This window comes from Corapipo altera, unplaced genomic scaffold (genome assembly GCF_003945725.1).
Source record: "Corapipo altera isolate COAL_440 unplaced genomic scaffold, ASM394572v1 113, whole genome shotgun sequence".
NCBI lineage: Eukaryota > Metazoa > Chordata > Aves > Passeriformes > Pipridae > Corapipo > Corapipo altera.
This window is the reverse complement of record NW_020884895.1, coordinates 12,325,036-12,353,032: the sequence shown is the minus strand read 5'-3', so window position 1 is coordinate 12,353,032 and position 27,997 is coordinate 12,325,036. Positions and strand designations below refer to the sequence as shown.

Sequence of the window (27,997 nt, the reverse complement as noted above, 5' to 3'; positions counted from 1 at the left end):
TTCCCTTTATTTTCCCACTCCTTTTCCTTTTCCTGTATTTGCAATTCATCTTACAATCAGCTGGCTGGTATTCTTAGGACATAAGAAGAGGTGAAAGGCATTACAAGCAAAGTTAGATTCCACTTCTCTTCTGCCAAGTACACTTCCCAAATCTAAACAGGACCCAGATATAGCAAGCTCTGCCTCCAATGTGAAGTCTGAGCATTAGGGTGAAGGCAGCAGAATGTTAGATACACACATATCAGAAGACCAGAATCAAATGGAAAGAAAGGAACAGACAAGAATATTCAACTAATACTCAACTGAGATTCTTCAGTGCTATTTATTAGTTTGTGGTACCTGAACATGAGTAGCTTACCAAATTCTTCCTCCAGAAATCACGCAGCATGCAGACCAGTATTCCATAAAGACATATGTATGGAAGTGAAAAACACATAGTTTTTCCACTACAAGTGCAAAAGCAGTACAAGAAAACTGTTAGAAAGCTGGCAGCTATTAAAATAATTTGTTTAAATTATTGTACAATTATACAAATTGATACAATTTATTGTACTGATTCACTGGCATGTGAGTGGGTTATAATCTACTTTGAATATAGCACAGTCTTACTGTTCAAAGTATCTACTGAAATTACCAGATAGCATGTTATCAATACATGCCTGTGATTCTAGCATTTTATCCAAACAAAAAACCCTTCACTTTTATAAAAATCATTGGAATTCTTCTAAGAGAAGTAAAATATTAAAAGAAAGTGTTCTACAAACTGAAGTACTTCCTTTTTACTAGGTCCTGTGAAGTAATCAACAGAGGGACTCCCTGCTGCACCTGTATATTATTCAGAAACAGTACAAAATATTTTAAAATTTTTAACTAAATACCATCTTTCGACATAGCCTGCAAAAGTAAAAACTCCTTACAAAGTGTCACTGACCACCTATTCTGAAACAAACAATCCAGATGATCTGTTTGTTTATCAGGCAACATTGAGACAGAAACACAAAACTAATTCATTTCTAAAGGGTTTTGTCTGAAGGAGAAAACACATACTATGTACCTTTTATACTTTTTCACCTCTAAAAAGAGATGAAATGCTTACAAGTTAGAATGTATCAATACACATTTCCGTTTTGAGGGACTTCTATGTATTCTTAAGCATTGAACGTAATAAGCAACCTTTTGAAGAAATGAACCTTTTGAGGAAATGAACACTGGAATAATTTCAGGAGTTTGTGTGCTTCTAAATTAACATTTAGGAGCAAATTAGTTTTTATAATTTATTTGAAGCATTTATATTTTGAGCACAAAGAGAGCAAAATTGAAAGTTAGCATGGAACGTATAACTTGAAGAACAGTATTATCTAAACCATTAAATATATTATTTACTGAAAATACCACAGGATGAAGCTATAAATCAATCAGAGCCTTAATTTCATTAATTTTGTTTTGTTTCACATCACTTGCTGAAGGCTTTTTGGTAGCAAAGGCTCCTGCTGCAAGTTCCCTCTTCTTGTTCTGAATTTTCAGAATATTTTCCTCCACTGAATCCTTCACAATGAACTGAAATAAAAACAAACAAACACGCAAACAAAAACACTCTGAAATAAAGATGTTAAATTTTTTTTTTTAAACAAAAGTTTAGGATGAGAAATTAAGATATTTTGGAAAAAAATGCTAAGCAGCCTGAAGTACAGTTACATTATTTAGTTACTACTTTGTAAGTAAAACACAAAGAAAAGGGTTGTAAAGCAGTTGAAGGAAAAGGTTTGGCATTTTAATTTTTTAACCTTTCTTTTTTTTTTTTAATTTATTGGAAGAATATCTATTTCTTCTTTGCTACTTATATTAGAAGAGAACTTGTCTTCAATTTTCCAAATAATACATCTGTGACTGGATATTAACGAGACAGACCAGCTCTCTTACACAGCTAATCAAGCTGCTATGACAATGGCAGAAATGTTCTATATACCTTCAAGATTATGAACTGTAATAGCCAGGCTAAGCAACAGCAAACTACCCCATCTCAGTCACTCCAAATAGCTCAACAGGGACATCTGATTTCTAGTATTGAAATTTTACAATCCAAAGCCCATACTTCAACAATCACACCACAATTTATGTTTACTGGTGAGACTATAATGTCACAATTATTTTTATAATATAGTAAAGCTTTTTTGAAAATACTTCTTCATAACTAGGAAACTGTTGGGATCATCTCTCAACTCACCTTAGTAATAACAACATTATGCTTCTGACCCAGCCTGTGACACCTGTCAAAACACTGGTCTTCTGCAGCAGGATTCCAAGCCTAGCAGTAGCAGCAATGAACAAGTTAAATAACCTTACTTCAAAGTACCTAATAATATGCACACAGAATCACAAAGCAGATATTGTACCATCACCACTTGAATAAATATTGTTGGCAGATTAATTACTCCCAACTTAATGTCTCACTCCTTAAGTATCCCGCTGTTAAGAAAGCTTTGAGAACTTCCAGTTATATATTCATAACAAGCAAGAACTTCAGGTAAATGCTTTAAAAACAAAGTTTGTAAGGAGTCTAAAAGACATCAAAACAATCCTGTTATTTTAATTCTGAAATAAACACTGCATATATTAACTGCCTCAGTACCCTTTTCCTGATAGCAAAATCTAAACCAGCTGAACTCAGGCAGTTACTTAGAAGTAAACTAAGTCCCTGGACTGTTAAGTAAACCCACTTACTCTTTCAATTAGTATATACAATAATCACCATGTTACATAAACAAGAAACTTTGCTGAACACAAAATGATAGTGTAGCTGTTCCTGCTTGTGCTTAGGATTTAACACTAAATATAAGGATTTGTGAAATGCCAAGTCTGTGCATTTTTCCAGCATGTTTTTTCTATCTAAAGGTACAGTACTACTAGTTCTCACAGAACAGATGATTAAATCGACCTAACTGTAATAGCGTTCTGTCTCTGATAAGCAAGTCTCATTGAATGGGCTCGCCTTGCCATGTCATCCACATACTGCAAGTTACCTAAGTACTCTTAATGACTCATTTTAGATTCTAAGAACCTCTGATGCCTACACACACGCAGAGACATCAAGTTGCAAGATAAAATCCAAACAAGTCTTGTTTCTCCGATCTATGGTAGTGATCAAAAGTACAACAAATTATATCTTTGTCACTGCAAGATGAACATTCCTGGCAAGCTACGTATGGCAAACCATTCTAATATTAACCTAACTGTATGAACAAGATGATGTCTGGGGGAAAGACCTGGCCCAAACATGCAGAAGCATGTTCCATTCTATCTTTGCTGTAGTTGAGGAAGACCAAAATGTACTACTTTACTCTTCTCTCATCAGTCCTGCAAAGGAAAAGTGAATTGCAGTACCTCTATCCCTTTCTGCAATATCTCATACAAAGCATACTGTATTTTACATGGGAAAATATGAAGAAACTTGAGCCTCAGAGAAATATCTGCATACTCGTGATACTCTTACATTAAAGGTTCGTATTTCTTCCTAAAGGTGAGAATTCAGCAGCTATGATTGTATTTAAACAAGCAAACAAATAATTTTAAAAAAGCGGGGGGGAGAGAGAAAGTAATCTATGGCTGGATAAATATTCCTCCCTTGCACTGTGGTATTACACTTCTCAGAGAAGGAATGCAGACCTCTAAGCTACAGTGCTTCAACAAATCCACAGAATTTGAAAAACTGGTTACTCCACTGGCTCAAGGTATTTCTGCTTCTTAATTCCTACTATTGTTGCTAATGCACTTCAAGGAATGCTGATGTGTGACTGGATCTGATTTGGCACTGACTATTCAAAAGTGAGATCAATAAGGAATCGTGGTCCCACTATCCCTCCATCAAATACAAGTAGTCAACCACTGCCACTTGGGATTGTTACCATCACAGCATGGTTACCTGCAGGATGAGAAGAGGCTGTTCAATGGTGTACAAAGGCTGCAATTTTATTTGGCTCTGGTTTGTTAGGTACAACTATATACTGTAGATGACTCAGCGTTAACAAGGCTTAGCTTACTTTCTTACAACTGCTTGCTGCAATACTCAATGCATTATCTCATTCACTATCTTCACAGAAAATTAAAATTCTCTTGCAGTTTCCACAAATATTCAGAGAATTGTTAAAAAAACCCAAAGTGCAGTGGTTGGACTAGATGGTGTTGTGGTCATGTACGTCCCTTCCAGCTGAACCCATCAATGCAACACACCCAGAAACAATGTGGGGAAAGATACATTGCGATCCAGGAAAAAACTTCTCCATACTCTTACTCATATTTAATTCCTTTAATTTATTAAATAAATAGCTTTTGCCTTCATGCTGTTATTACCACTAACCTGATGTCCAAGCTAGTACTTTTGCTTTACTATTGGTATTAACAGATGCCCAAGTCCAAAGCCACACCATTATTTTCATTTACTTTGGTTTTGTTTCTAAGTGCAGAATTTGTCTTAGTTTCCAGCTGCCAAAAAAACTGGGACATCAGAGGAGTAAACAGTGGTGGAGGAAGTGAACAGAAAAACTTTGATTTTGTACAATGACACAACACATGAACCAATTTTGTTAAGAATACCATTTTGCTATCAATAAATGTAATTTACATTTTTATTCCTTACAAATAGTTTTGTGTTCCTGAGTGCTTTAACGAAAGGAAAAAAACTTCCAAAGTTTAAATATTACCAGTCTTCTAAGACTACAAAAAGTAACCTTAGACTAATGTCGTTATTTATAAATAAATTCACAATAACATCAGAAGAGACTAGAACAGACAAGCACTGCATTAAATATATATTGTTCCTGAAATTCCGCTTCACGGCTTTTGAAGTTATTGAACAACAAACAGAAAACCACATTCAAAAATATCAGAAAGAAATGAAGAAGGAACAGATAGCATATGCTACACTGTAAGGTGTCACACCACTCTTATAGTAGTCCTACTAGAATTCTTTTCATTCACAGTAAATAAATGGACAGCACAAAAATACAGTGTTAAATCAAAAAGATGCCAGGGAAACAAATGAAGAAAAGTCCTACTTGCCTTTTAACAAATATTCATCAGTGTAATTCATTCTCAGAAGGGCTTTCCTTCTACCTCTTAGGAAAACACCAAAGGAGCTTCCCCTAGATTAAGCCAGATCATTATGAACAACTCATTACTCACGGGATCCATTAAAAACACTCGGGAAGCTGCTGTCAGATTTAATCCAACTCCACCCGCTTTCAGAGACAAAAGCATTATAGTTGCAGACCCTGCTTGGTTGCTTTGGAAACACCGAATTGCTTCCACTCTTTTCTTCTGTGCCATTGACCCATCCAAACGAGTAAAGGCAAACCCTGATTCTCTAAAGAGAAAGTAAAAATGTTCAACTTAACAAGCCATTTTCTGTGACAACAGGAAATAAATACATTAAAATCCTGACCTCTACTTTGAAATGTGTATTTAAAATTCTATTTTCTTTGACAGATCTTTCTAAGACACTGTAAAAACACATGTTTATTAAAAATAACAGTAGTTCTACTTACTTCAAGGGATTTTCTATCAGTGACAGGAAAGTTGTGAATTGAGAAACAACGAGACATTTAGCAGCTGGATTATCCCTCCGCAGTTCTATCAAAGCATGCATAAGAGCATTTATCTGAAATTAAATGAAGCATTTATCTGAAATTAAATGAACTTAGATTCTATTCCTACAGGTGGCTTTGATAAAGTTCGTATCAACTGAGAGAAACCCCTGATAAGTAATGTCTGTTAAATGAACTAATCTCGAATTCTGTGGGTAGGGTTTCTTTTAATTTCCACAGGAAACCAAGGGTTGAGCATTTTTAATGGTCACAAACTACAGGGTGATATTGAGGGTGCTTTGGTCAAAACCTGTTTTCCAGACATAATTCCCACTGTCAGGAAGCAGCAAGTCCCCTGTCTCCAGGGTATATGGAAAATAGGAACAAAGTAGTGGAACTCCAGAAAATAAGGCGTAAGCAATGGACAGCCACAAGGCAAGTGCTTTACTACAGCAATAGTCAGGAACTGAGAAAGGCTTCCCCCAGAAACACTCAGGCAAATAAGCTATGCAAGACCCTTGGCTGGGGATGACAGGGAAAAAGGACACACCAGAAGCACTCTGAAACCAGCATGAGAACAAAAGGAACAAGGAACTGGATTTGAGGCAGAAGAACACTGACAGTTTTCTCATGTAAGGTTTAGCTGAGATAAAGAACCACTAACTAGAGAATGCAAGTAACAGCAGCAGATAACAAACAAACAATCTTAATTTATTCTAGAGGATAATGTCCTAAATTAGTTCTTAGGTCTCCACAGAAAGATTTTCAGGGAATAAATTTGTAACCAGCATTTGAAAGAACAACTACTTCATTAAAAGTAACATGCAGAAAAGCAATCTCAAAACAAAAAGGTCAAAATACAAGCAGGAAGATTTAATTTCTGGTAGCAAATGCACGACAAGAGTTAGGCAAAAAAAAATCATATGGCAGACCTTGACAAACAGGTCTGCAAAGTAAAACAACAATATCTCACCAGTTTATCTGGCAAGTGTTATATGATGCCCATTTAGTTTTCCCCGCTAGAGTAGAATATATATTCTTTATATAAGATGCAAGAAAGGATTTATTTAGATTTTGTTTCCAAAAGTAAATTTAGAGCTGGATAGGTGTCAGTGGTTATAAAACTGCTCTATCTTCAGAAACTGAAACAAAAGACAAAGCCCTTTACCTAAGTTTTATTTAATTAATACATATCTATGTACTGAACAATGACCAGCAGCAAATCACAACTAGTCTTCCTTTTGTCTTGTTTCCCTGCTGCAAAATTTGTCTGTGGTGGGATTTTATTACACACTTTCTTCTGTGCTGGCTAGACATGCTGGGCAGACTTTTAAATAATAATTTAAATATGTTACTCACATGTATAATATATTCAGCATATTTACATAACAATAATAGAGTATGCCCTAAAAAACTATAATGAAAGCCCAATAAAACACAATGGAATGTACCTTTGAACTGGATATCCACTCCCGATCAGGCTTCTTTCCACTACTGGAGTCTATTTCCTCTTCTAGGGGACATTCCACCAAGTGCTCTACTTGAAGTTCATTCCTACAGAGAGGGCATTTGGCATTTGGCTACAAAAAAGCCCAAATAACATTACAAGAAACATATTAAATCAAATTGTTTATAGTGAATACTAAAGAACACCTTTACAAATATTATATTGATGTTCATGTAAAAAAATCCTCAGATTCGTTCTTGTAACACACTGTCATTTCTGACATGACAGTCACAATATTTTACTTGTGAGAACATTAACATGACATAAACACTACATGTTTTAAAAACACTCAGCCTTCCTTAAAAGCAGTCTTCTTTCTGAGCATATTTATACTTGAAATAAGTAACTCAATATTTTAAGGCAAGCAGATACTTGGGCTATGGGGAGATAGACTATTTTAAATATCAGAAAAATAAACCATCCTTCAAAGACTATCTTTCTTAGTTACAAACAAAGAATGACCTTTTACCCTTTTTCTTCAAAGCCTGCACAGAAATAACAGCAGTCTGATGAAATATGCTTTGTCAGGACAAAGCAGGGTATCTTCTCTTTTTCCCCAGCAGACATGAGAAACGAGACATGATTTAACACCAAAAGCTTTTTTCTCTGAAGTATACTCTGGATAATGCAAAATTTATATAATAGCACTTTCATAGGACTCACAAAATTTAACAAAAGACTGTGTACACTGTACAAATACAGAACTTTGTGAAGCAAAAATGACAGACATGAAAAACCTTTGCCTAACAGAGCAACCCTTTAAAATTAGCTAGTTCTGTTTATATAGCAATCTGGCCACAGACCCAAGGCATCTTTAGACAGGCTACAAAGCAGACCTCACAAACCACGGGAATACTGGGGGCTGCTAATCTGGACTGAACTGCCAGCCAATTAAAGAGGCCAGCAGTCACAGTCTGAATACATTAATTTATTGCAACAATAAAGCTATCCTTTCAAGAGACAGAATCTTAACACCAACAAATCTGAAATAACAGCCTCCTAAATGCAGTGAACAAATGAACCATTTCTGATTTGGCACCAATCCAAAAATCTTCCAGTGGTAAGACAAAACAAATGAATTCTATTAAATCTGAAAAAGGTTTTCTGAAAAAAAAAAATCCTAACAGTTCTCATAAAGACTTTTTTTTTCTTTTTAAATACAAAGCTCATGTCTTTCTGCATCCCTTCTCCACTTTAGTACTGCAATTATAAACAAAACACAGCTAAATAGTACCAACGCAGACACCAAACACTTGCAGTAAAAGCATATGAAAACTACCAAAAATGTCTCACAATCAACAGCTAAAAGAAGAAAAAACGTTTTAATGCATATCTGGCAAGTTTTTACAAGAATGCAGTTAATACACAAAGACATTAGATTACTGTAGATTACTGTTTTATAGCTTCATTGGGACTTTTGCATAGGATCTTTACTTATTTGAAACGACTCTGAATTTAGCCTTAGCAGAAGATTGAAATGAAGGTGGTGTTAACTCTCTAGCTGGTAACTACTAAAAAGTTTTTCCAATTTCGGTAAATACTTTTAGGTTAACATTAGAAAAATAAAATGGTCTCCAAGTTCATAGTACAACAAAAGGCCAAACTTTTCACTCAGCAGTTTTGTGTTTGCAGCTTCACATCTCATTGCTCACTGACCGCTTAATGCTGTCATTTGTATTAATAATGGAAAGCACAGGCATCTTGCCTGGAAGAATCCTGTTTAAACACAAGCTGTTTTGGAGAGAGGGTATGCAGTTTGCTGGCTTCCTTTGTTTTTAAGGTGATGGCTGAAAGTACTTCTCCGAGCTATTTACTAGGAGAGAGTTGATTTATAACATTCAGGCACACGACTATCCAACTGAGATGCAGTACTAGCAAAAATACCTATCACGTGGAAACACTGAATTCCCCAACTTTGGAATTTAGATGTGTGCCAGTGTGGAAATTGATAGATGCAGATTAACCAAGACAGCCACCACTCACAGATGAAGTGTGAAGACAGATTTATTCCATCATTTGCAGGAACACATACACACTACTGAATCCAAACTCAGCAGGGGCAGAAAGCACCAGGAAGGCCCCAGCCTTGCCTTACTTACATACCAAAGCCTAATGCATGTGAAAAGGGTCACCAGCAGCCTGCGCTTTCACAACTCTGAACTCTCTATCCCCCTTCCCCCCAAGTCTGTGGGAAAGAATGCTTTTAAGTCTTTAACAACATTCTGTTACCTTCCTTGAGAGAATTCCATTTCTTTCAACAGACAGAAAACAACCCAAAGGAAACACAGGGTGTGAAAATTCCCACAGTGAAACACTATTCTTAGCACTCTCAGCTGCAAAGGTATCTCAAGTAAAAACAGCTAAAGAAAAACACCCCCTCATCAAATCTTCCGCTTGCAACCCCTTTTCAGTCAGTGTTCAACACAGGCAGCATTCTGGCTGGAAGTTGCAATAACTTTCTTAGGAATTGGTTTAAATCAAGAATCATATTGAGGGTAAGAAAGGCTTATTTGTTCACTGTTTCAGAAACTCATGATAGTTCAAAAGAAGCTACACCCACCTCTGTTTAGACTTCACTACTATGAAAGTAATCTATGGAACAACATGGTATTGGACAAAGACACTAGTTCTGGAGATTCCACAGTCCTTTCTAGGTAAAACATAGTAAGTAACTTGACTGTAAAGTCAAGTAATATACTATAATAATTCCATCACATCATATCCCAATTTATTTCTCTGCATGTTAAAAACACCTGATGGTTCAGCAGGGGCACCAACTCTGACACAGACACATCAAGAACCTCTGCACTGGAAAAAGGCCTCTGCAAGTGCTCTTTCCTTAAAGAATAATTTCACAACACTAGTTTCCCTCAAATTTCTCAGAAACTCTAGAGTGGGATATCTGCATCAGAACCTTGTGTATCTGGCAACAGAACAAAGCTATCTACAAGCCAGACAGACAGCACTTCCCACCTCTATCTAGTTGACTGCTTATGCACAAGCAAGGACTAATCTGTCCCCTCCTGTCTCCTAATAAAGAACACCCAGGTTTAGGCTGGCAGTTGCAGCTCTACTCTGGCTAGGAGGAGGCAGAACAATTCCAGAGAGTAAGTGCAGCAGCACTCAATACATATGGTAAGACTACCACAGAAAGGAAAGGGCAAACAAGAAAGAAAAGCACAGCTTAGAAGCATGCAAGAAAAATAAATACTATGGTTTTCAAAAAAGCAATCAAAAGATGCTCATCCACAAGTTTATTCTGGATAGAGTTCAGAGAGGGTCATAAAGATGGCCCTCTAACAAGGCAGCTATTTCACAGTAGAAGTTTATCAGCTTGGAAAACGGAGCACGGACGTGATTTTTGTTCAGCAGTCAACTTCCAATACACAGCTTTAGTCTCTTTTAAGCACAACATACACATACATGACACCACACACAAGCAGTGAAGAAGCATCCAGCCACATGGAGGCATACAGTGCTGCACACTTTGACCCTAGGGACAAAGTAAGGTGAGAACTACGGAATCGGTCTTTGATCAGTGGTGAGGTAAGGTCCATCAGTATTTTCAGTTTGACAGCTACTCTCCCCACAGTTTGACTTCAGACCAATAGCTTTTATAAGCCAGCTGATAACTACATTTACACTGTTCACCATGATTTAAAAGAAAAATAGACAGATGGCCTCCTGCTGATACTAGTTCATTGCTTTCGAATAGCTATTACAATTAATTGTAATCATAGAACAACCAACCTGTTCATTTCTGAGGACTTCAAAAATACATGGTTTACAAAACACATGTGCACAGTGTGTTATCACAGGAAGAGTCAATGATTCCAAGCAAACTGCACATTCTTCATCTGAACCAGAGCTCAGAACCAACTTCATTTTACTCACTAATCTCACATGCAGTTCTTCGGGAGTTCTATTATCTGGAAATATAGAAACATACTTAAACCCAGAGATTTCCATAAAGGAAACACTGAGCTCTCATGCATCAAAACAGCTCCATTGGTCAAAATGCAATTAGAGTAGTTTATACACAATGAGGATATAGCCTACAATATATAAAAACACAAGATGCCCCAAACTACAGAAAATTTTAACCTACTAATTCAAAACACATTATGAGTAATCATACTTGGAAAAATAGTCATTTGAATTCAAAGAACCTCAACTGTATGCTCAGTGGTAAGTATATGTGCAACACAATGCCTAACGAGAACAAGCAATTTTCATGTGGCAGCTGTTCAAATAGCAAAAATCTTACGAACATGACACTATTTACAGTTAAAATAGCTTCTTTTTAAGTAAAGAAATTCAATTCATACTTACTAGTTATTAATTAATTTCTAAATAATTATGGAACAATTATCAAATAATTTCTCCATCCTGTAATTTTAAGGAAGATAAACAGTAACCTTCTGAAAAAGGTTCTGACCATATCACTGGTCTTTCAGTTTCCTGAAAAATCACACCCATGCCAATGGTATCTCAAAATAGGCTTTTTCTAAATATTACATTTGCAAATTCTCAAATTTAGAGTATTTCAACCACACTATACTTTTTTCTGAAAGAAATGCACATAAATTTTTAATGCTACGCAGTTGTATAGTTCTGGCTTGTCAAAAATAAAACTTCACTCTCGGTCCTCTGTGTTCACCCTTCCTTACAGCTGTGACAAAGTCAACAGTGTCCTATTCTGCTGAAGAGGCAATGGTTCTGCTGACACAGCTATCAATTTACAAGCCATTCCCCAAATCTCCTCTACATCTTCTCTCCTGAGGCAAAGAAAAAAATCTGCTATAAAAGCACTTCCGTAAATTATTACAACAACAGACATGCTGCTTTTTAATGAGCCTTCTGCATTTGGTTCTGCAGAGGTCCTCTTTGGTCATTTCTGTATGGGCTGTCAAAGCTTATTAACTCTTGCTTCTGGCCTTCATAACTACTCATACTTCATTATTTCATTCATATGTTAGAATGTGCTCGAGTATCCCCTCCTGAAACATTCAAATCTATTACGGTACAAAAAAAATAAAGTAACTGAAGGAAGCTGAAAGTTCAATAATCCATGCTGAAAAGAGGATGGTTGAAGCTAGAGAGCTTGGAAAACACAAATACATTTCTGTTCTTGAATACAAAGTGCCAGTTCTTGTTCTTAAAAACCACAGGAACCAAAAAGTATTCACTCACCATTTGAAAAACCAGCAGAGGTATTTATACAAAGATGAGGATGACAACAAATCTGTCTTAATCTGAGCAGAACACCAAGGACGTCAGCATAATGAGCTAGTACATTCCCTTCACTGAAAAATCTGAGTAAGAATTTTTTGGTTAGTGTAAAATACTACAGCCTGAAAAAACAGATGACATTACATGATAAGAGTTTAGCTGTTACAATGATGTTCTGATTGTTCACTTTCCTGTCTGACTACCTTTTCTCAAATGCTCTTCTTAAGGTACAAAATGTTACCCGTAGTATGTTCTACTGGAAGAAACATTAACACATGGTGACAAAAGCTTTAAGGCCATTCTTTACATATCTGGTATCTCCTTCCAGTTCTCACAAGACAGAACTTCTAATATATAGTTCTGTAACACTCTCTGCTTCACTCTTCAGAACTGCACAGATGTGAAGATAATTTGCAATTATTAGCCTACAACATACAAACTGACACACTTGGCTACTACAGCTAACATAATCAAAAGTTCCGAAATATAAATTTGTGGTATTAAATTTCAATCTTCAGGATAAAGAAAACCTCTGACTTACCTGCTAATAGTAGCTTTGCCCTCATTCTTCACAGACTGGTAGATTTGTCTCTCCTCTTCTGTAAGCGTAACATACTGAATAAGTACTTTACGCTCTGGTAAATGCAAAATGGGTGTTCCTTTAACTCGACTTGTTTTAGATCTTCTAAGGGTAATACTCCTAATCAGAGACTGTAAACGCCTAAAATATATATATATAGACAATACATTACTCAACTGGGGTTGGTTTGCGTTTTTGGGGTTTTTTTCTTCAGTTTACTGCATAAATTCATGTTTTGTACAAATTTCAAGCCCAGTAGTACAATATAACTCATTAATCTGAAATATAAACAATTTTAATTATTTGATATTTACTAATTTGAACTAAAAAAATTGAAATAAGAACCGATGATACATGCATTTCAAATTTAAATGTGAAACATGAATTTGTCATGTTGCCCAAGCACTGCTAGTTATACTCATTCACAAACCCTTTGGGAACACTTCATACCCAAGTCCTCCTGGAGCTCCCATTGTGACTGGACGTTGAATTGTTCTGTGCCACCACTCTCGATCAGTAAAAGGCTTCACTTTTAAGAAGGAAATAAGAGACCACAAATCTTTTACAGAATTCTGAATAGGAGTGCCTAAACAGAAAATGAAGACAGTAAAACCTCAAGGAAACTAAAACTCACAAATTTTTACCAAAGTGCAAATTGTGTGCTTTCTCCTAATCTCAAAACTAGGTTGGCATGTCATTAAGTATAATATTATTTTTTAAGTAAAATATTACAAAACACTCAAATACATAAGAGTGAGCAAACTGCAGCTCTCAGTGTCAGGATGTTGAATGTTATCTTTCCATTTCAGCTTCACCACTAGTGGTCATGATCTTTAAATTACATTTAAGGATCATATGCTTGCATGACCTGTGGTAGTTTTTATGATTTCATGAAGCTACTGAGGTTTGGATAAGTATGTATCAGTGTAAGCTTCTAACCAAACATAACTTGCTAACTTCATAAATAGGTCTGTTTTTACTTGTACTGCCACCAAACTTGTGTATCAAAAGTTATTTTGAATTTTCTCTGTAATCACTGAATAGGTCAGGCTAGAAGGGACCACAGCAGGTCACCTGGTCCCACCTCCCTGCTCAAGCAGAGTTAACCCAGAGCACATGGCATAGGATTGTGTCCAGACAGTTCCCATGAGGGAGACTCCACATCCTTTGTGATCTCTTCTCCAGTGCTCAGTCACTGCACAGGAAAGAAGTTCTTCCTTATGTTCAGGTGGAACTTGCTGGGCACCCCTGAGCAGAGCCTGGTCCACCCTCTGACCCCTCCCTGCAGACACTGACAGACATGGATGAGGTCCCCTCTCAGTGTCTCTTATTGAAGCTGAACAGCTCCAGCTCCATCAGCCTTTCCTCAGAGAGATGCTCCAATCCCTTCATCATTTCCACAGCCTCCACTGGAGCCACTCAGGGAGCTCCATGTCCTTCCTGTCCGGAGGAGCCCAGACCTGGACACAGCACTCCAGCTGTGCCTCACCAGCACTGAGCAGGGGGCAGGATCACTTCCCTGACCTGCTGGCAATGCTTTTCCCAATGCAACCCAGGATCCCATTGGCCCTCTTGGACCACAGGATACACTGCTGCTGTTGGCTGTTGGCTGTCCACCAGCACTCCCAGGTCCTTCTCCACAGAGCTGCTCTCCAGCAGGTCACCCCCAGCTTGTGCCGGTGCACGGGGTTATTCTTCCCCAGGTGCAGGACCGTGCACTTGCCCTTGTTGAATTTGGGGCGTTCTTCCCTGCCCATCTCTCCAACCTGTCGAGGTCTCTCTCTGAAGGGCTGCACAGCCCTGGGGAATCAGCCACTCCTCCGGCTTTGTGTCATCAGCGAACTTGCTGAGGAGGCATCTGCCGCCTCTTTATCCAAGTCACTGACGAACAAGTTAAACAACACTAGGCCCAGTACTGAACCCTGGGGGACATCACTAGTGACAGGCCTCCAACTAGACCCTGTGCCACTGATTACAGCTCCCTGGCATCTGCAGTTTAGACAGTTCTCAATTCACCTTAATAACGGAATAAAACAAAAAAATAAACACACGCCCACCCTCACAAAAACCCCCAAACAAACAAATATGCAAAAACAAGCAAAAAACCCACAACAAAACAAAAAAACCAACCAAGCAAACAAAATCAAAAACCACTAAATGAAGACCCAACTAAATCACTGCTCAAAGACAACATTCCAAATGAAACTGAGATAGGCAGACATTAACTATTTCCAAAAAAAGCCAAAATGGAAACACCATGTGGGAAACACAAGATGGTGCTCTACTAAGGAAGTTTGCATTGCATTTCCTCTGGTGGCAAATATTTTACCTGTAAGTACCCATCTTCTACGTCCCTCCAGATTTAAGGCAGCTTTAGTTTGCTGAGCATTTGGGTTTCGTATAGTGTGCCCCTCATCCAACACAATTCTCAGCCACTTGACTTTGTGCAAAGGGCTATCACCTCTGATCTGAAAAACAGCTTTTTTTAATCTTTGATTCAAGTTAAAACACCTTTTCTTTCAATTTGGATAAAGCAAGATACTAATACAATAATCCCACTGTTAAAAACGGATAGTATTTGTCTGCATCTTGTTTATTTATCTGCACAGAAAGGCAAAACTAAGAGTAAGGCTTCCTGCTTTTAGATTTATTGATTCCTGGAAAATGCTACTGATCTCCTCATACTTGAGCTACAGTAAAAATAAGCTAAGGCTGAAAAGAAAAAGCGTTTCAATATGGAAAATGGATCAGAGAGCAAATTAGAAGTTTATATCATATTTAAAGATGTAATCTTCAGGCTTTTAAAAATGGTTGTCATTTCTATGAAAACATGACTTTACAAATACATCTCATGCAATGAGCTACTTGGTTGAAGCCCACGTGCAACAAGAACTATGAAATTATACTTTTATATGCTCCATATTCTTCAAATTTGATAGGACAACAGAAATGGGAGCTTCATGCCACCAGCATCTGGGGAGATTTGCATACTTGACACCCTTTTCTATCCTTAAAAAGTCCTTTCCTTAAGTTGTCATAATTGCAATCAAATAATTTTCTGTAGAGCAGCAGTTAATAAAAAACTCTGTTACCACAGTGAATACATCAGAAAGTATGTAAAAGCAAAACCACAGCTATAATCTTTTGACTGCCTACCAGAATAGCACTTGAATATACTGCCATCATTAGCCCAAACACTACAAGTTCTTAACAGTAAGGAATCTTCAAACACCTTCTCATTTACTTACCCCATAGTCAGTAGCTAAAATGTTGTATGTTGTCAATACAATGTCTTGTTCTGAAAGAACCGATGGGTCTTTGCTACGGTCAGAACCATAATAAACATAAATCTTTACATCAAAATCACGGTGGATATGTTGTTCAAACTGGTCCTGAAAGAAAAGTTGTCAAAAGTAATCAAAAACGTATTGTGTTACTAAATGATTGTTGGAATTATTCTTCTTGTAAGTTGTTATTATTAGTAATATTATTCTCGTAAGTCGCCTTACCTAAAACCCACTTTCTCTAGCTCTACATCCACTTATACAACAAAAGCAATCTGAATTTGGGTTGCTTTTTACTCTCCACCCAGGTGTGAAGAGGGACCAGAAGTAGTCACCTCAATCATTAGTAACAGACATTGTATCACACTGTGGTAACTCTAGGTTTACTTCTTAGAGTGTATTGGTTTACAAACTGATGGTATATGCACTGCAAAATGCACTGTTCCTTACAAACTGTAATGGAAGAGCTTTTACGTTCTTTTTCACTTTCTACCTTAAACATCTCTTTGTTTATTCTTTTACTGTTTGTTTTTTCCTACTTCTCATTACTGGGTTAACCACCTAAGTTTTTTTTAAGCATAAAAAAGTTATGTTAGAAAAAAATTCAAATATTAATTGTAAACCCAGTGTTTATATTCTCTATATTTGTTCTGTGAAAGACTCAGTATACAGTAATCTTGACAGACAATAAAAATCAACAATTTTATTTCTGAAGCACCAGACTGAAGTTTTCTTTTAAAATACTTAATTTGTCTTGAATTGACAAAAAGTACTTTGTTTACACCATCTGATGTTTCTCAATTATATGATTTTCATGTTTCACCTACAAAGATTAAACTAATGTTCTAAGCACAGACAGTAAAATCTTCCAAATGGAATACAACTTGCAAGCTAAAGATATCTCCTTAATATTTGTATTCAAAATGTCATGAAAACAAAAAATTTAACTAATGCAGAGACAGAGCTAGAATGGTCCTTCAGCCTTTTCCCCACAGCAGATTTACTCCCACAGATCAGCACCACTATCACCAAATTACTGAACTCCTCTAGTAAATCAACTGTCACATGCATGATCAATGAAGTACGAGAATATTTCATTCTGAGCATGTAAGAAAAAGGACCCATTTCCTTCCCCTTCCGCAGCTTGTTTAAAGAGGTAAATCACACAAGTTCCAGAAGTGACAAAGTGAATCTGCCTAGCCAAAAAAGCAGGGAATGGAAAGAGAGCTCACTACTGACAGAACTGCACTCTCCTTACAATACTAGTCCAGTTTTGTATTTCTATCATATCAATCTCCCTTGTGAAAGAAGCTGTTTCATAAAAAGGAAAACCATGACCTTTTACTATCATGAGAGACTACAGGGAGTACTATTTCTACAGCATCATAATCAATATAGACTACATTTACATCTTAAAACGGCTTAGCACTTACAATCCAGTTGCTTAGGACAGACAGTGGGCACACAATCAGTGTTGCTCTGGGGCCATCATCAGAATATTTCTTCTCAACTGACTGAACACTAGCAGTACCTGAGAAAACAGAAGCCATTTAGTGGTGAAACAGTTCACTTTAAAGCAAAGTAGAAGTTACGGATCCCTGAAGATCTTCACCTGAAGAGCATTAAAGCAATTTAAAAAGACATATGCTTCATTTATTAAATATGTATAATATTTAAGCTTAAAAACCCACAGAAATTATCAATTCAGCCCTTCGTTACCTTTTCTCTTTCTTTGTCTTTTTAAACAACCAGATGAAGGTAGAAGAACAGATGTAAAACCTGGATCTTCTTGGTTAACACAAGAAGTTGCTGTAAAAAGCCAGACAAACAGATTTTTCACACCATGCAGAGCATATGCCTATATTTATTTTTATGACGCGTTTCATAAAAGTTAAATTTGTTAGCCAAAGTACTTCGCCTCTCCAGTATAATAATATAAAGTCTCTTGTGTTGGAAGGAACCCATAAAGATTATCAAGTCCAACTCCCTGTTCCTCACAGGACTGCCTAAACTAATCCATATGGCTAAAAGCAGCCTCCAGACATTCCTTGACATCTGACATGCATGTGTGCAAAAATACAGTATATTATACATCAATTTTAAGTTTCAAATCTTCAGAGGAACGCAGTTTCCCAGTCATTAAAAAAATACATTGTTTAGCACAGGTTTCACTTCAAGTGCTTTAAATCTAAACTTAACTGCTTACTCTAGAGCACCTGCAGACCTTAATATTTTTTTTCCATGCAAGACACTTAGTTCAACAAATGACATATTATTACCTCTTCATGATCACATTTCAGGTATTTGCCACAAAAGATGTTTTTCAAACCCTACTGCCCTCACAACAATGTCAATTGTCAATATGTCAAATTCTAAAAATCTTAACAATTCTGGTTTTCATCATCCATTTGACCCTGCTCACAGCTTGTTACACCACCAGTCACTCAGCAAAGAATACAAACTACAACTGGAGTAAATATTTAGGATTAAAATATTGCTTTCCCTTTCAGCAATTTCTAAAATTTTATGCTTAAAGTTCTGGTTAAATAAAAAACAAACAAATAAAAACTCCCTAAACCTACTAACCAAACAACAGAAAAAACCCAAGTATTTTAGTTAATTCCTTTTCCGGTTAATCAGAAATCCTTTCCAGTTTGGCTTTGAAAGGAAGACACCAGGTGTCACAGTAACCAATTAAAAAAAAACACAAAAACATCCTTGCAACTTACTTTCTGTTTGTTGCAGTAGCCATTCTTCAGACTCTTCCAAGTCACTGTTTCCTGAATGTCTGGGTTTCTTGGCTTTATCTCTAAGATATAATTATTAAGAAAGAAAAAATGAAAACAGAACAAAACAAACCCACAAGTCTACTATTGCTTGAATTTACACATTAAATCTCAGGAGCAGAAGGCAAATTAATTTCATATTGCAAACAAGATACCGTGATTTGAAAATTTTCTCTTCAGAAGAGTTAGAAAAAGGGAAAGCACAGGAAACAGCTGCAGAGTGAATGATAATCATAAACTTGCTACAGATTATCACTGAAGTTCACATCAATTATAAGAGGCTATTGTGGTGGGAAGGTTCAGACCCATTAATAAGCTTCGCAACTTCATCAGATCAAAGTTGTCTCTGTCATAAGCATGCCTGCAAAGTATTTCTTAACCACTTAAAAACCCAACTGATACTAAAAGGAAGATTATTTCTTAGCCAGTTTTTTAGATGCCTTACACAGATGTTATTAGGCACCTTTACTTCTGAATGAGATATACAAGCATGCAGTGACAAGCCACACAGAACGGGTTAATGCTTTTTTAATATGTTCCAAAGTGCAACTCAAATACAGAACACTTATGATAAATGTAAGCAGAAGCACAGAATACTGAAAGGTGAGGAAGAGAACAAGTACGTATTTTAGACTAAGATTAATTATAATCAAGTACCGCTTTAATTTTACTCAAAACCTATGTAGCAAACCAACAACAAGACTATTCCAGCTATATACCTTTTAGGAAGACAACTTGGGTATTTCAATGGAGTAGTTCCGAACTTTTTTACATTAGAAACACCAGGCTCCATCACATTGCTAGAGTCTTCATAAAGAAAAAAATGGTATTTATGAAAAATATACATAGTCTTTAGCTTGGTTATCAAACCAACTTTAGCATAACTTGATCAAGAACAAGTACAAACTTCCACTAAAACAACCTTTAGCTGTTTAACAATACTTACTACTGCATGGGACAAGAGTTACTTACTGATATTATGATCACAAATGAAAAAATAAACAGTCTTAAATATTTAAAAAGTCATAAAATGTGTACTGGGTTTGCAGGTAGTCAAAACCAAACTGTCAAGAAATAGGAAAAAGCAAATGAAAGCATTTTACATTTAACAGTAAGGGTAAAGTTTTAAATAACACTAAATTGTAAAGGTTTTTTACAGGTCACACCTCTAAATACTAATAATGATATCTACATTGCCTAAAACTAATAACATCAACATAAACAGAAAAAACATGACAACATTGCAGACTGCAGAGGAGATGTTATTTTGTTTTGCTGGGGTTTCTTTAAGGTCTTCTATTATGAAGTGAACAAAAAGTCACCTCTGCACCCTGATGAAAATAGCATACCAGAAGCAAACACACACAAAAAAGACATTAGAACAGAGTTGATATCAAAACTGAAAGCAACGTTGCTTGCAGAAATAGTTTTGCTATAACTCAGGTAAGTAAATTCATTCTCGAATTCCAGATTTAAACGCCAGTAAATATACATATAAATATATTTGTAGAATTAAAAGAAAGTTTAATACAATCCTGAAGAGGGCAAAATTTTCAGAGATTCAAGAAATAGGTATCAACTTAATGTACAACAGAATCAGAAATGGGAGCAGGAGAGTGTAAGGCTTTGGAAGACATTATCATCACTTTCTCAGATTAAATAATAGTAGAAACAGGCTCTTCCCTCACTGCTGTAAACAGTATTTCATTAAAATGCTCGATGCTCTGGAAAAAAAAATCTTGCATGCTGCTAGCCATGTCAGCTTTGGTAAAGGTTATGATTTTTTGGTGACACTCATATTGACCCCCATTAAAGTATGCATTTTCTCCCTTCCAGAGAACTGACAAAAATAACTTTCACCAGAAGCAGTTCATACTAATGTGTTCTCTCCTTATTGGTCCCTTTTATTTCTCATGTGCTACCATCTATATTAAAATTCCTTCCACAGGAGGACAGCAAGCAAAAGTTACTGCAAGAAAACTTCAAGCCCCATACATTTCTTCAGTCATTTTCAAGAGCATGATGAGTTATAAAACATACTAACAGCATGTATAATTTTTATATACATCTATAAATTTTCCTAATACAACCTGAAAACTAGAGGTGTGATAAAATCCTTCTAAATACTTGCAATTTCCTCATTACCTTAAAATACTTCCAAAAAAAGTGACTTAATACAGAACCTAATTACAATTTAACTACTGATGTTTACTGTTTAAACAAACAAGATTTTAACAGATGCATAAGTGCTCCTGTTTTACTTACAAGGAAGGAAAAAGAAAAGCAAAAAGATCTCAGAACCCATTTCCTGAATGTGGTAACTTTCCTAGCAGGGTGCAATTTTATCACAAGCACTTGATCTTCTCATGTGCCAACTGAAACACTTTAAAGGTACGTTTTATTTACTTCTCCGAGATAGTTTGTCAAGGGTTTGTGAAGACTAGCACTGACTACAGACAAAAAGTGCCCTAGGTAATAACATTAATTATCATGCAAACATTACTAGACTGGTAGATTAATTTGCAGTCACCTTTACAAAGTCCACGTCCAACGCTGTTCATGCTGTTAGCAGCAGATTCCTATTGAGGAATGGAAACTTTTATTCTTTAGTGTAGCAACTGGAAAAAACACCAACGTTATTACACTAAAATGACTATCGATTAATTACTGCTCTGAAACATGAAAGACTTGCCCAGTGGCAAGTCAGTCACTCAAAGGTACTGACAAACTTCTTTTTTTTCAGCAGCCACATACAGAGTTTCATTTAAACTGCAGAGAAGCAGAGGAGAGAAACTCAGTCTACACAGCTGTCCTAAAACACACTAATAACATTTCCCAGTTTAACATTCTGAGGTCAAACACAAAGCATTATTTTGTTAAAGTTAGATGAGTATGGTAAAACAAAACCCCAGCCTTAACACTGTCAGGGAATACTGCATAAAACATCAACTAATTCTAGCATTTAGTTTATTTCACCATCTTGAAAATCATGTCATAATGAAAGCAAAAAGCACTTAAGTACACTAAGCAGAGTTTGTACACTGGTGTTAGTTCACCAACTGTAGTTTCCCGTCCTCTCCTCGTTTCAAATATTGGGCAAAAATATAAACCGAGATTGATTGATTTATTTACTTTACATCAAGACCCTCTGCTCGCTTTGGTCGTTTCAGGTACTTCCTCTAAACCACACAGGAATTATGCATGCACATTCCCAGAAAAAACACCACATCTATTTGTGCACCCACAACTTACCTATAGGAGAAATCTGTAAGAAACTTCTGAACAGTAAAGACATTTATGTCATCCTAAATTCTTCCCTAGACTATATGTAAGCAAACACTCCTAAGATAACAGTCTACAGTTCAATTAAACACTCTGAAATAACACAGTCCACCCACCTTCAATTCATCTACCCAAACTCCTCTTGTTTGGCATACTTGAATAACTTTTTCTACAAAACGTATAAAAAGTTCACCATACAAAAACTTACTGGGCACAGGTATTTTTAACTGCTATATCAACCATTAAAACAATCTTTTTCTTTCATCTCACCTCATAAAACTTATCACTTGTGATCTTTTCAACAGGAAGGGGCTTGCCATCTTGAAAATTTGTGAGAATCAATGCAATAGTAGTAAGTGTTTTACCCTGCATAATAAAAAAGAACATCATCTTTTCCACAGATGAAAAGAAACCAAATGATCAACCAATCAAGAAGCATGCACACACATTCTGTCAAAAAGAATTCAAGCTTAGCAAGTATTACCAGTCCCATATCATCAGCCAGTATTCCTCCAAGAATATTTTGAGGTCGTTTCTTTTCTGCATAATTTGTCAGTGTATTGTAATAGAAGTTACTTCTCTCTTCCCAAAATGGTGGCAAATCATTAGTGTTTTCACGTGAAACCATCCAACCTAAAGCCTGCTTCTGATGGGGAAGTAAAAGTGTACCAATAGCCTGCAAGTCAAAGATACACATTATGCATTATTCCCATATTAAACATGACGCTCCATTTTTGGAAGAAAATTTTTTTATAAAGTCCTCTGTATCTACTTGATTTTTTTCTGATTCAAGTATCTTCTGTATCCAGACAAAAGTAAATATACATCTAGATGCTTAAGTAATTGTATTTTTAAAAAAACAGTTTCTAGCTTAAAAAATACCTCTGCTGCTTCCATTTCACAAGTTTTATCGTCTTCCTTTAGGTCCTCAAACAATTTGTCAAATTCACCTTTAAGCTGAATAAATGAACACAAAAACTGCAATTAAAAGTATTGCAATTAAAAATAACCTCACTAAATAAACAATTACTTTATTAAATTACAATTACCTGACATACAGTAATCCGTAAATATAGGTCTACCATTTTAGACCTGATTTGCTACACTACAGCCAAATAAAAAATAAGTTCAATAAGTTTTTACCAAGAAAAATGCAAGCCAATATGAGCAAGAGCTTTGGAAGGAATGGCTAAATATATTCACATCCTTGCCCAATACTCACTAAAGTAACTATTTTGCTCTCATTTGAAAGAGTAAACAAAGAGCAAAATCAAAGCACCACCCAACCCTTCACCTATCAACCTAGACCAAACCTGAAGATAAAATCTGAAAGTCTCATTTTATTTTGAGAACTTAACATACTTGTTATCTGGTAAAGCATTAGGTCAGAGAAAATAAAACATGCCACAACAATGTAAAAAAACTATTGAACAACCAAAAACCTCCCAAAATTACACAGCACTCAAGGCTGTCATAGCTAAAATGTCTGCTTACAGTACAAAAAATGAAAAAAATTCAAAAGCTCAAGATGACTTCAAAAGACATCTGTGGTCAGAAAAGAAATAAAAAAAAGCAACGGACTTCCACTTCAGAAACACTCTTTTATTAATGAAAAAGTTAAGGGTTCCCACTGTTAAAATTGCAGCTCCCAGCTGTTTAAGTGTGAAATGCAAACCTGTTCAGTTGTCAATGGCACAGCAGCATGAACCGGAGCGCTGTAGCTTGGACCAGCTCTCCCAGAAATCCACTTTGATCCAAAACCATATTCTGAACCTACTTGCCATTAAAAAGATAATACTTTGAAATTCAGTGATACCATGACCTCACAATCTCCACATTCTCTGGCTCATGAGCAACAATGCTGGTCAGATTGTGGGCTATCAAACAGTATCTTTCACCATTAGTCTTTTAGCCTCAATTTATCCTTGACTTTCAATGACTGCAAAGGTTTTACACAAAGCTTAAGACCCACAGCTATGGACTGGGATACTTCAAGATGGCGACCATGTTTCTTAAAAATTGTTGCATTACATGAAATCTGACTTGGTGATAGTATGATAATGATAACACAAAATACCTTTTTACTCCAAACTCTTTTTTTGTTACCTATGCACAATAGAACCTACAGTACAAAAACCGAAATCTTGCTACATGTAAAACACATCTATCCCTCACTAAACGTTTCTTTCTGCAGCATCCTTACTCCTGACTACCACTGCTTGAACAGAGTCTAAGTCCAGGAGCCACAGGTGTTTTTTTGTGTCAGGCTCACTCTGAAAAGCATCAGGTTTACTAAACTTATTTGTTCAGAGACATCTCATCTGCTTGCTCATTTCTCACTAGTAGGATACACATCCTAACACTCTGCTAAAAAGCAGCACTTTTCCTGAAACCTTCACCCTGAAAGGGTGTTTCTTAACCTGTTTCTCAAAATTTTTTTCAAGTCTAGAAAGATGCAGGGGATCATTATGGATTTTTAAGGAACTTACGTAATCTACTATATTTCTGAGGATGTTCAAATGCCTCTCCAATTGCTGGCAGGTAACATAAAAGGCAGGACACAAAAGCATACTACTTACGAAGTTTAAAATTAATAGCTGCGAGTTCTGCATTATTCCCCAACTAAGTTAAAAAATCATTCTGTGAATGACAAGACTAACATGAAGATTAAGCCCTTATAAGCATTTCTTCCAACAAGTGTCAAGTTCAATCAAAACATTTTTAAAAGGAAAAAGTCCAAAATTTCAATGCTTACCTTTCAGAGGAGGAGCCAATTTAAATCCATGCCTTTTTAGCTGATCTAGCACTGCTTCCTTGTTTTCTTCTCTTCCCCAAAAGCTCAATTCCACAGGCATGGTGAAGGAATTTTTTGCTCCATAAGGGACAATCCTGATAAAGACCAGGAAAAAAACCCACAGCAGTAATCTCTTAATTGTTTAATTTTTTTAATAATAAACCTTTCTTGACCAACAGGTACTCCAAAGTGCTTATTTGTATCAAAACACAGAATGTTCCAGATAGGTGATAGTAATCACACTGCGTAAACCTTTTATACAAACTACAACATGCCATTAAGTGTTCCACAACAATCTTTACGGAATTTGCTCACATTACTGTTTCTGCATTTTATTATATATGGGAAAGAACAAACTGTATGCAAACAGTTCAACAGAATAAAGAATCTGAAAATATGAAGCTCTAAGCACATTACCAAGAGCCGTAATTTCTGTCAAAAGAGAATACTTACAAATAGTTTTCAGAATTTGCTAGTGTAGCAACAAAAAAATGATTCCATATATTCGTGGAATCACAAGGAACATATTCACACTTACCCTTCAACTACTGCTAGTTTGTTGTCCATAATCCCTGCCAATGCTGCCGCAAGTTCTTTTTTGATATGGCCTACCTGGTCTCCATTCACATTATTTACTTTCACTGCATTTTTATCATAAGGATTATTGGGCTCCCTCTGAAGTGCAACCATTTCATTGTTATTAACCTAACAAAGCAAAACAGACAAACACCAAAATGCATTCATTTAGTTGCAAATTATTTAAAGAAATATAACATCATGAACTTAAACATCATGAAGCTTAAAGATTAATTTGGCATAGCACTCTGTTCAGACAGTCCAATAATCTACTACTTCCTCAAAATACCAAACACATTACAGAAGAGATAGATGTCAGTGATTTCAAAACTATTCCTGAGAGCAAGAACTATCTTCAATTGCTAACATGTTTTATAAGGTAATAAACATCCTTTTTTTGCTCATGTAAACAGTTTAAAAAAAACTATCTAATTTCTTGTATTCAGTCACTTTCATTTGCCTTATGTGGATGAGCAGAGCTACCAAACAACTAAACTAGAACTGAAAGCTTGCTATCTTAATTAAATTTTGAATTAAAGTTTTAGATTAAGAACTTCCCATTAAGAAGGCTGAATATCGCAAGTAAGGGAAAAAGACACAAAAAACCCACCAACTATTAGAATTATATCTGGTCAGCAGTTCTATGCATTTCTGAAATTTATTTAAATCTTATTTTCTGAAGCTAAAAACTTTATCTTCTGCTTTGTAATTTATCAGGCACTTACAATCCCTGTGTAGTATCGTAATCCAACAATGCTTCCTCGCAAAGTTCCATATAAAATAGCTGAGTCCGTATCCTCCTCTGCTACAGAACTGTCACCTAGAAAGTCAAAGTCTTTCAATGCAAGACTGGAGTAGAAGTCAGAAGAGGAAGAGCAGGAGTAGTTTCTCTCTCCTCTGCAGGTGTTATCTTGAGAGCATCCTCTTGTAGAGTCTCTGCAAAGACAAATGTGACATACTGGACAGTAATTATTATTGTTGTTTCCTTGTAATCTTTTATCCCTTTATGTAAGGCTACCTATAAACTCATTTTATCACTTTACTCAGATAACATTTACCTGGAAACATTCAAAAAAGTTTTTTACTAGGAAAAAACTTTGTCTGCCACTTTTAATCTCAAACACATTAATTCAAGCCAATTACAATAAAGAGCTGACAACTGACCAAACTGCAGTATTTGTGTATTCCTATTTTTCCTCACAGGATTATCTTTGTCAATGTTAAGATTTCTCCACATTAAGTTATATCTCTAATTATACCTGGCACAGCAAAATTCCCTTGTATTTGCTTAACATGACTTTTTCTCATCTAAGAAAAAGGTTAAAATGACCCATTTGTAACTGATTAACTCTGTATAACTTTACATCTGTATCCACAAATGTTGAACAATGCTAAAACAACTGTTCCCTACGTATTTATTTAGTTTACACCTGCACACCTTGACATCCAGTGCCACTTCATTATAAACTTCAGAGCTAATCAGTTACTCCAACCCAACCCGGATAATTACACTATGTATCTCTAATACAAATTTCTGTCAGGGTGGGTCCCCTCTTGTTGAAGGGATACACCTGGAAACTCACATTACTGGGTGACACTAACAATTGCTTCAATCGAGTAATACATAACAGTAAAATCTCAATATGTAATAACAATATCTTTTGGTAGATTCCAAAACTATCCTACTGCGCTGCTGGATTAATTTAAGAGTAAAATCAACTAAAATGCTTCCATATACTATTCAGAGCCTTGCCTAGCAAACTTTGGGATTTTTCTACGAATTACATCTAAAGAGTCTTTCTGTTGTGCTTTTTGCAATCGGATATGTCTGTCACGTATTGGCCTCATCAGCCACCAGCGTGCCTGTAACAAATGTGGATAGAGCCCTCCCAAATCTTCGTTCGCGAAGCCCAGCCATGAAATATCTAATTACTGTACTATCGGCATTCCATTTTCTCTGGCAGAAAAGAAGCAACAGTTTAAGAGGCTTTGCTCTCAGCTCATTGCAGTTGAGCCTGTGAGGGGTTAACCAGGAGCCATTTATGCCACTGCCCTGCGGAAACCCCCTCCGGGAGCCACAGCGCAGCGGCCCCGCGCACGGCCTCGGAGGCTCCGCGTTCCTGCGCCCGCCTGCACAGCCCCCCGCCCCGGCCGGGCCTCGCCGCCGCCCGCCCAGCTCACCCGGGCCCCCTCCCCGCCATGGCGGCCCCGGCTCTCCCGGAGCGCGGACCGAGCGGGGCCTCCGGCGCTGCCCAACGGAGACACCGCGGGCGGGAAGAGGCGGCGCCTTCCCGCCCTTCCCGCCCGCCGGCCGGGGCTGTGCCGCCGCAGGGAGCGCCCCCTCTGCGGAGCCCCCGGTGCTGCCAGCGCGCCCCTC

General features: G+C 36.7%; 1 protein-coding gene across 2 annotated transcripts; it reads right to left on the bottom strand.

Moving 5' to 3' along the window:
* Positions 1-303: 303 nt before the first annotated feature.
* HLTF (helicase like transcription factor) lies at positions 304-27,845 on the bottom strand. Of its 2 annotated transcripts, XM_027647713.1 has the most exons (24): positions 27,802-27,845; positions 26,346-26,556; positions 25,583-25,749; positions 25,006-25,139; positions 23,926-24,023; positions 23,133-23,207; positions 22,735-22,926; positions 22,521-22,616; positions 21,499-21,547; positions 19,688-19,775; positions 18,912-18,991; positions 17,902-17,991; positions 17,616-17,713; positions 16,147-16,290; positions 15,228-15,366; positions 13,349-13,484; positions 12,860-13,039; positions 12,280-12,401; positions 10,837-11,015; positions 7,031-7,159; positions 5,541-5,653; positions 5,179-5,359; positions 2,225-2,305; positions 304-1,557 (listed from the first exon to the last, which is right to left on the bottom strand). In XM_027647713.1, exons 1-24 carry the CDS (start codon positions 27,819-27,821, stop codon positions 1,405-1,407), a joined length of 2,955 nt encoding a protein of 984 aa, XP_027503514.1. In that variant the 5' UTR covers positions 27,822-27,845; the 3' UTR covers positions 304-1,404. The 2 variants fall into 2 exon arrangements, 1 of the variants encoding a protein (XP_027503514.1); XR_003528410.1 differs by lacking the exon at positions 304-1,557 and having other exon boundaries at positions 2,234-2,305; positions 5,056-5,359.
* Between the last annotated feature and the right edge of the window lie 152 nt (positions 27,846-27,997).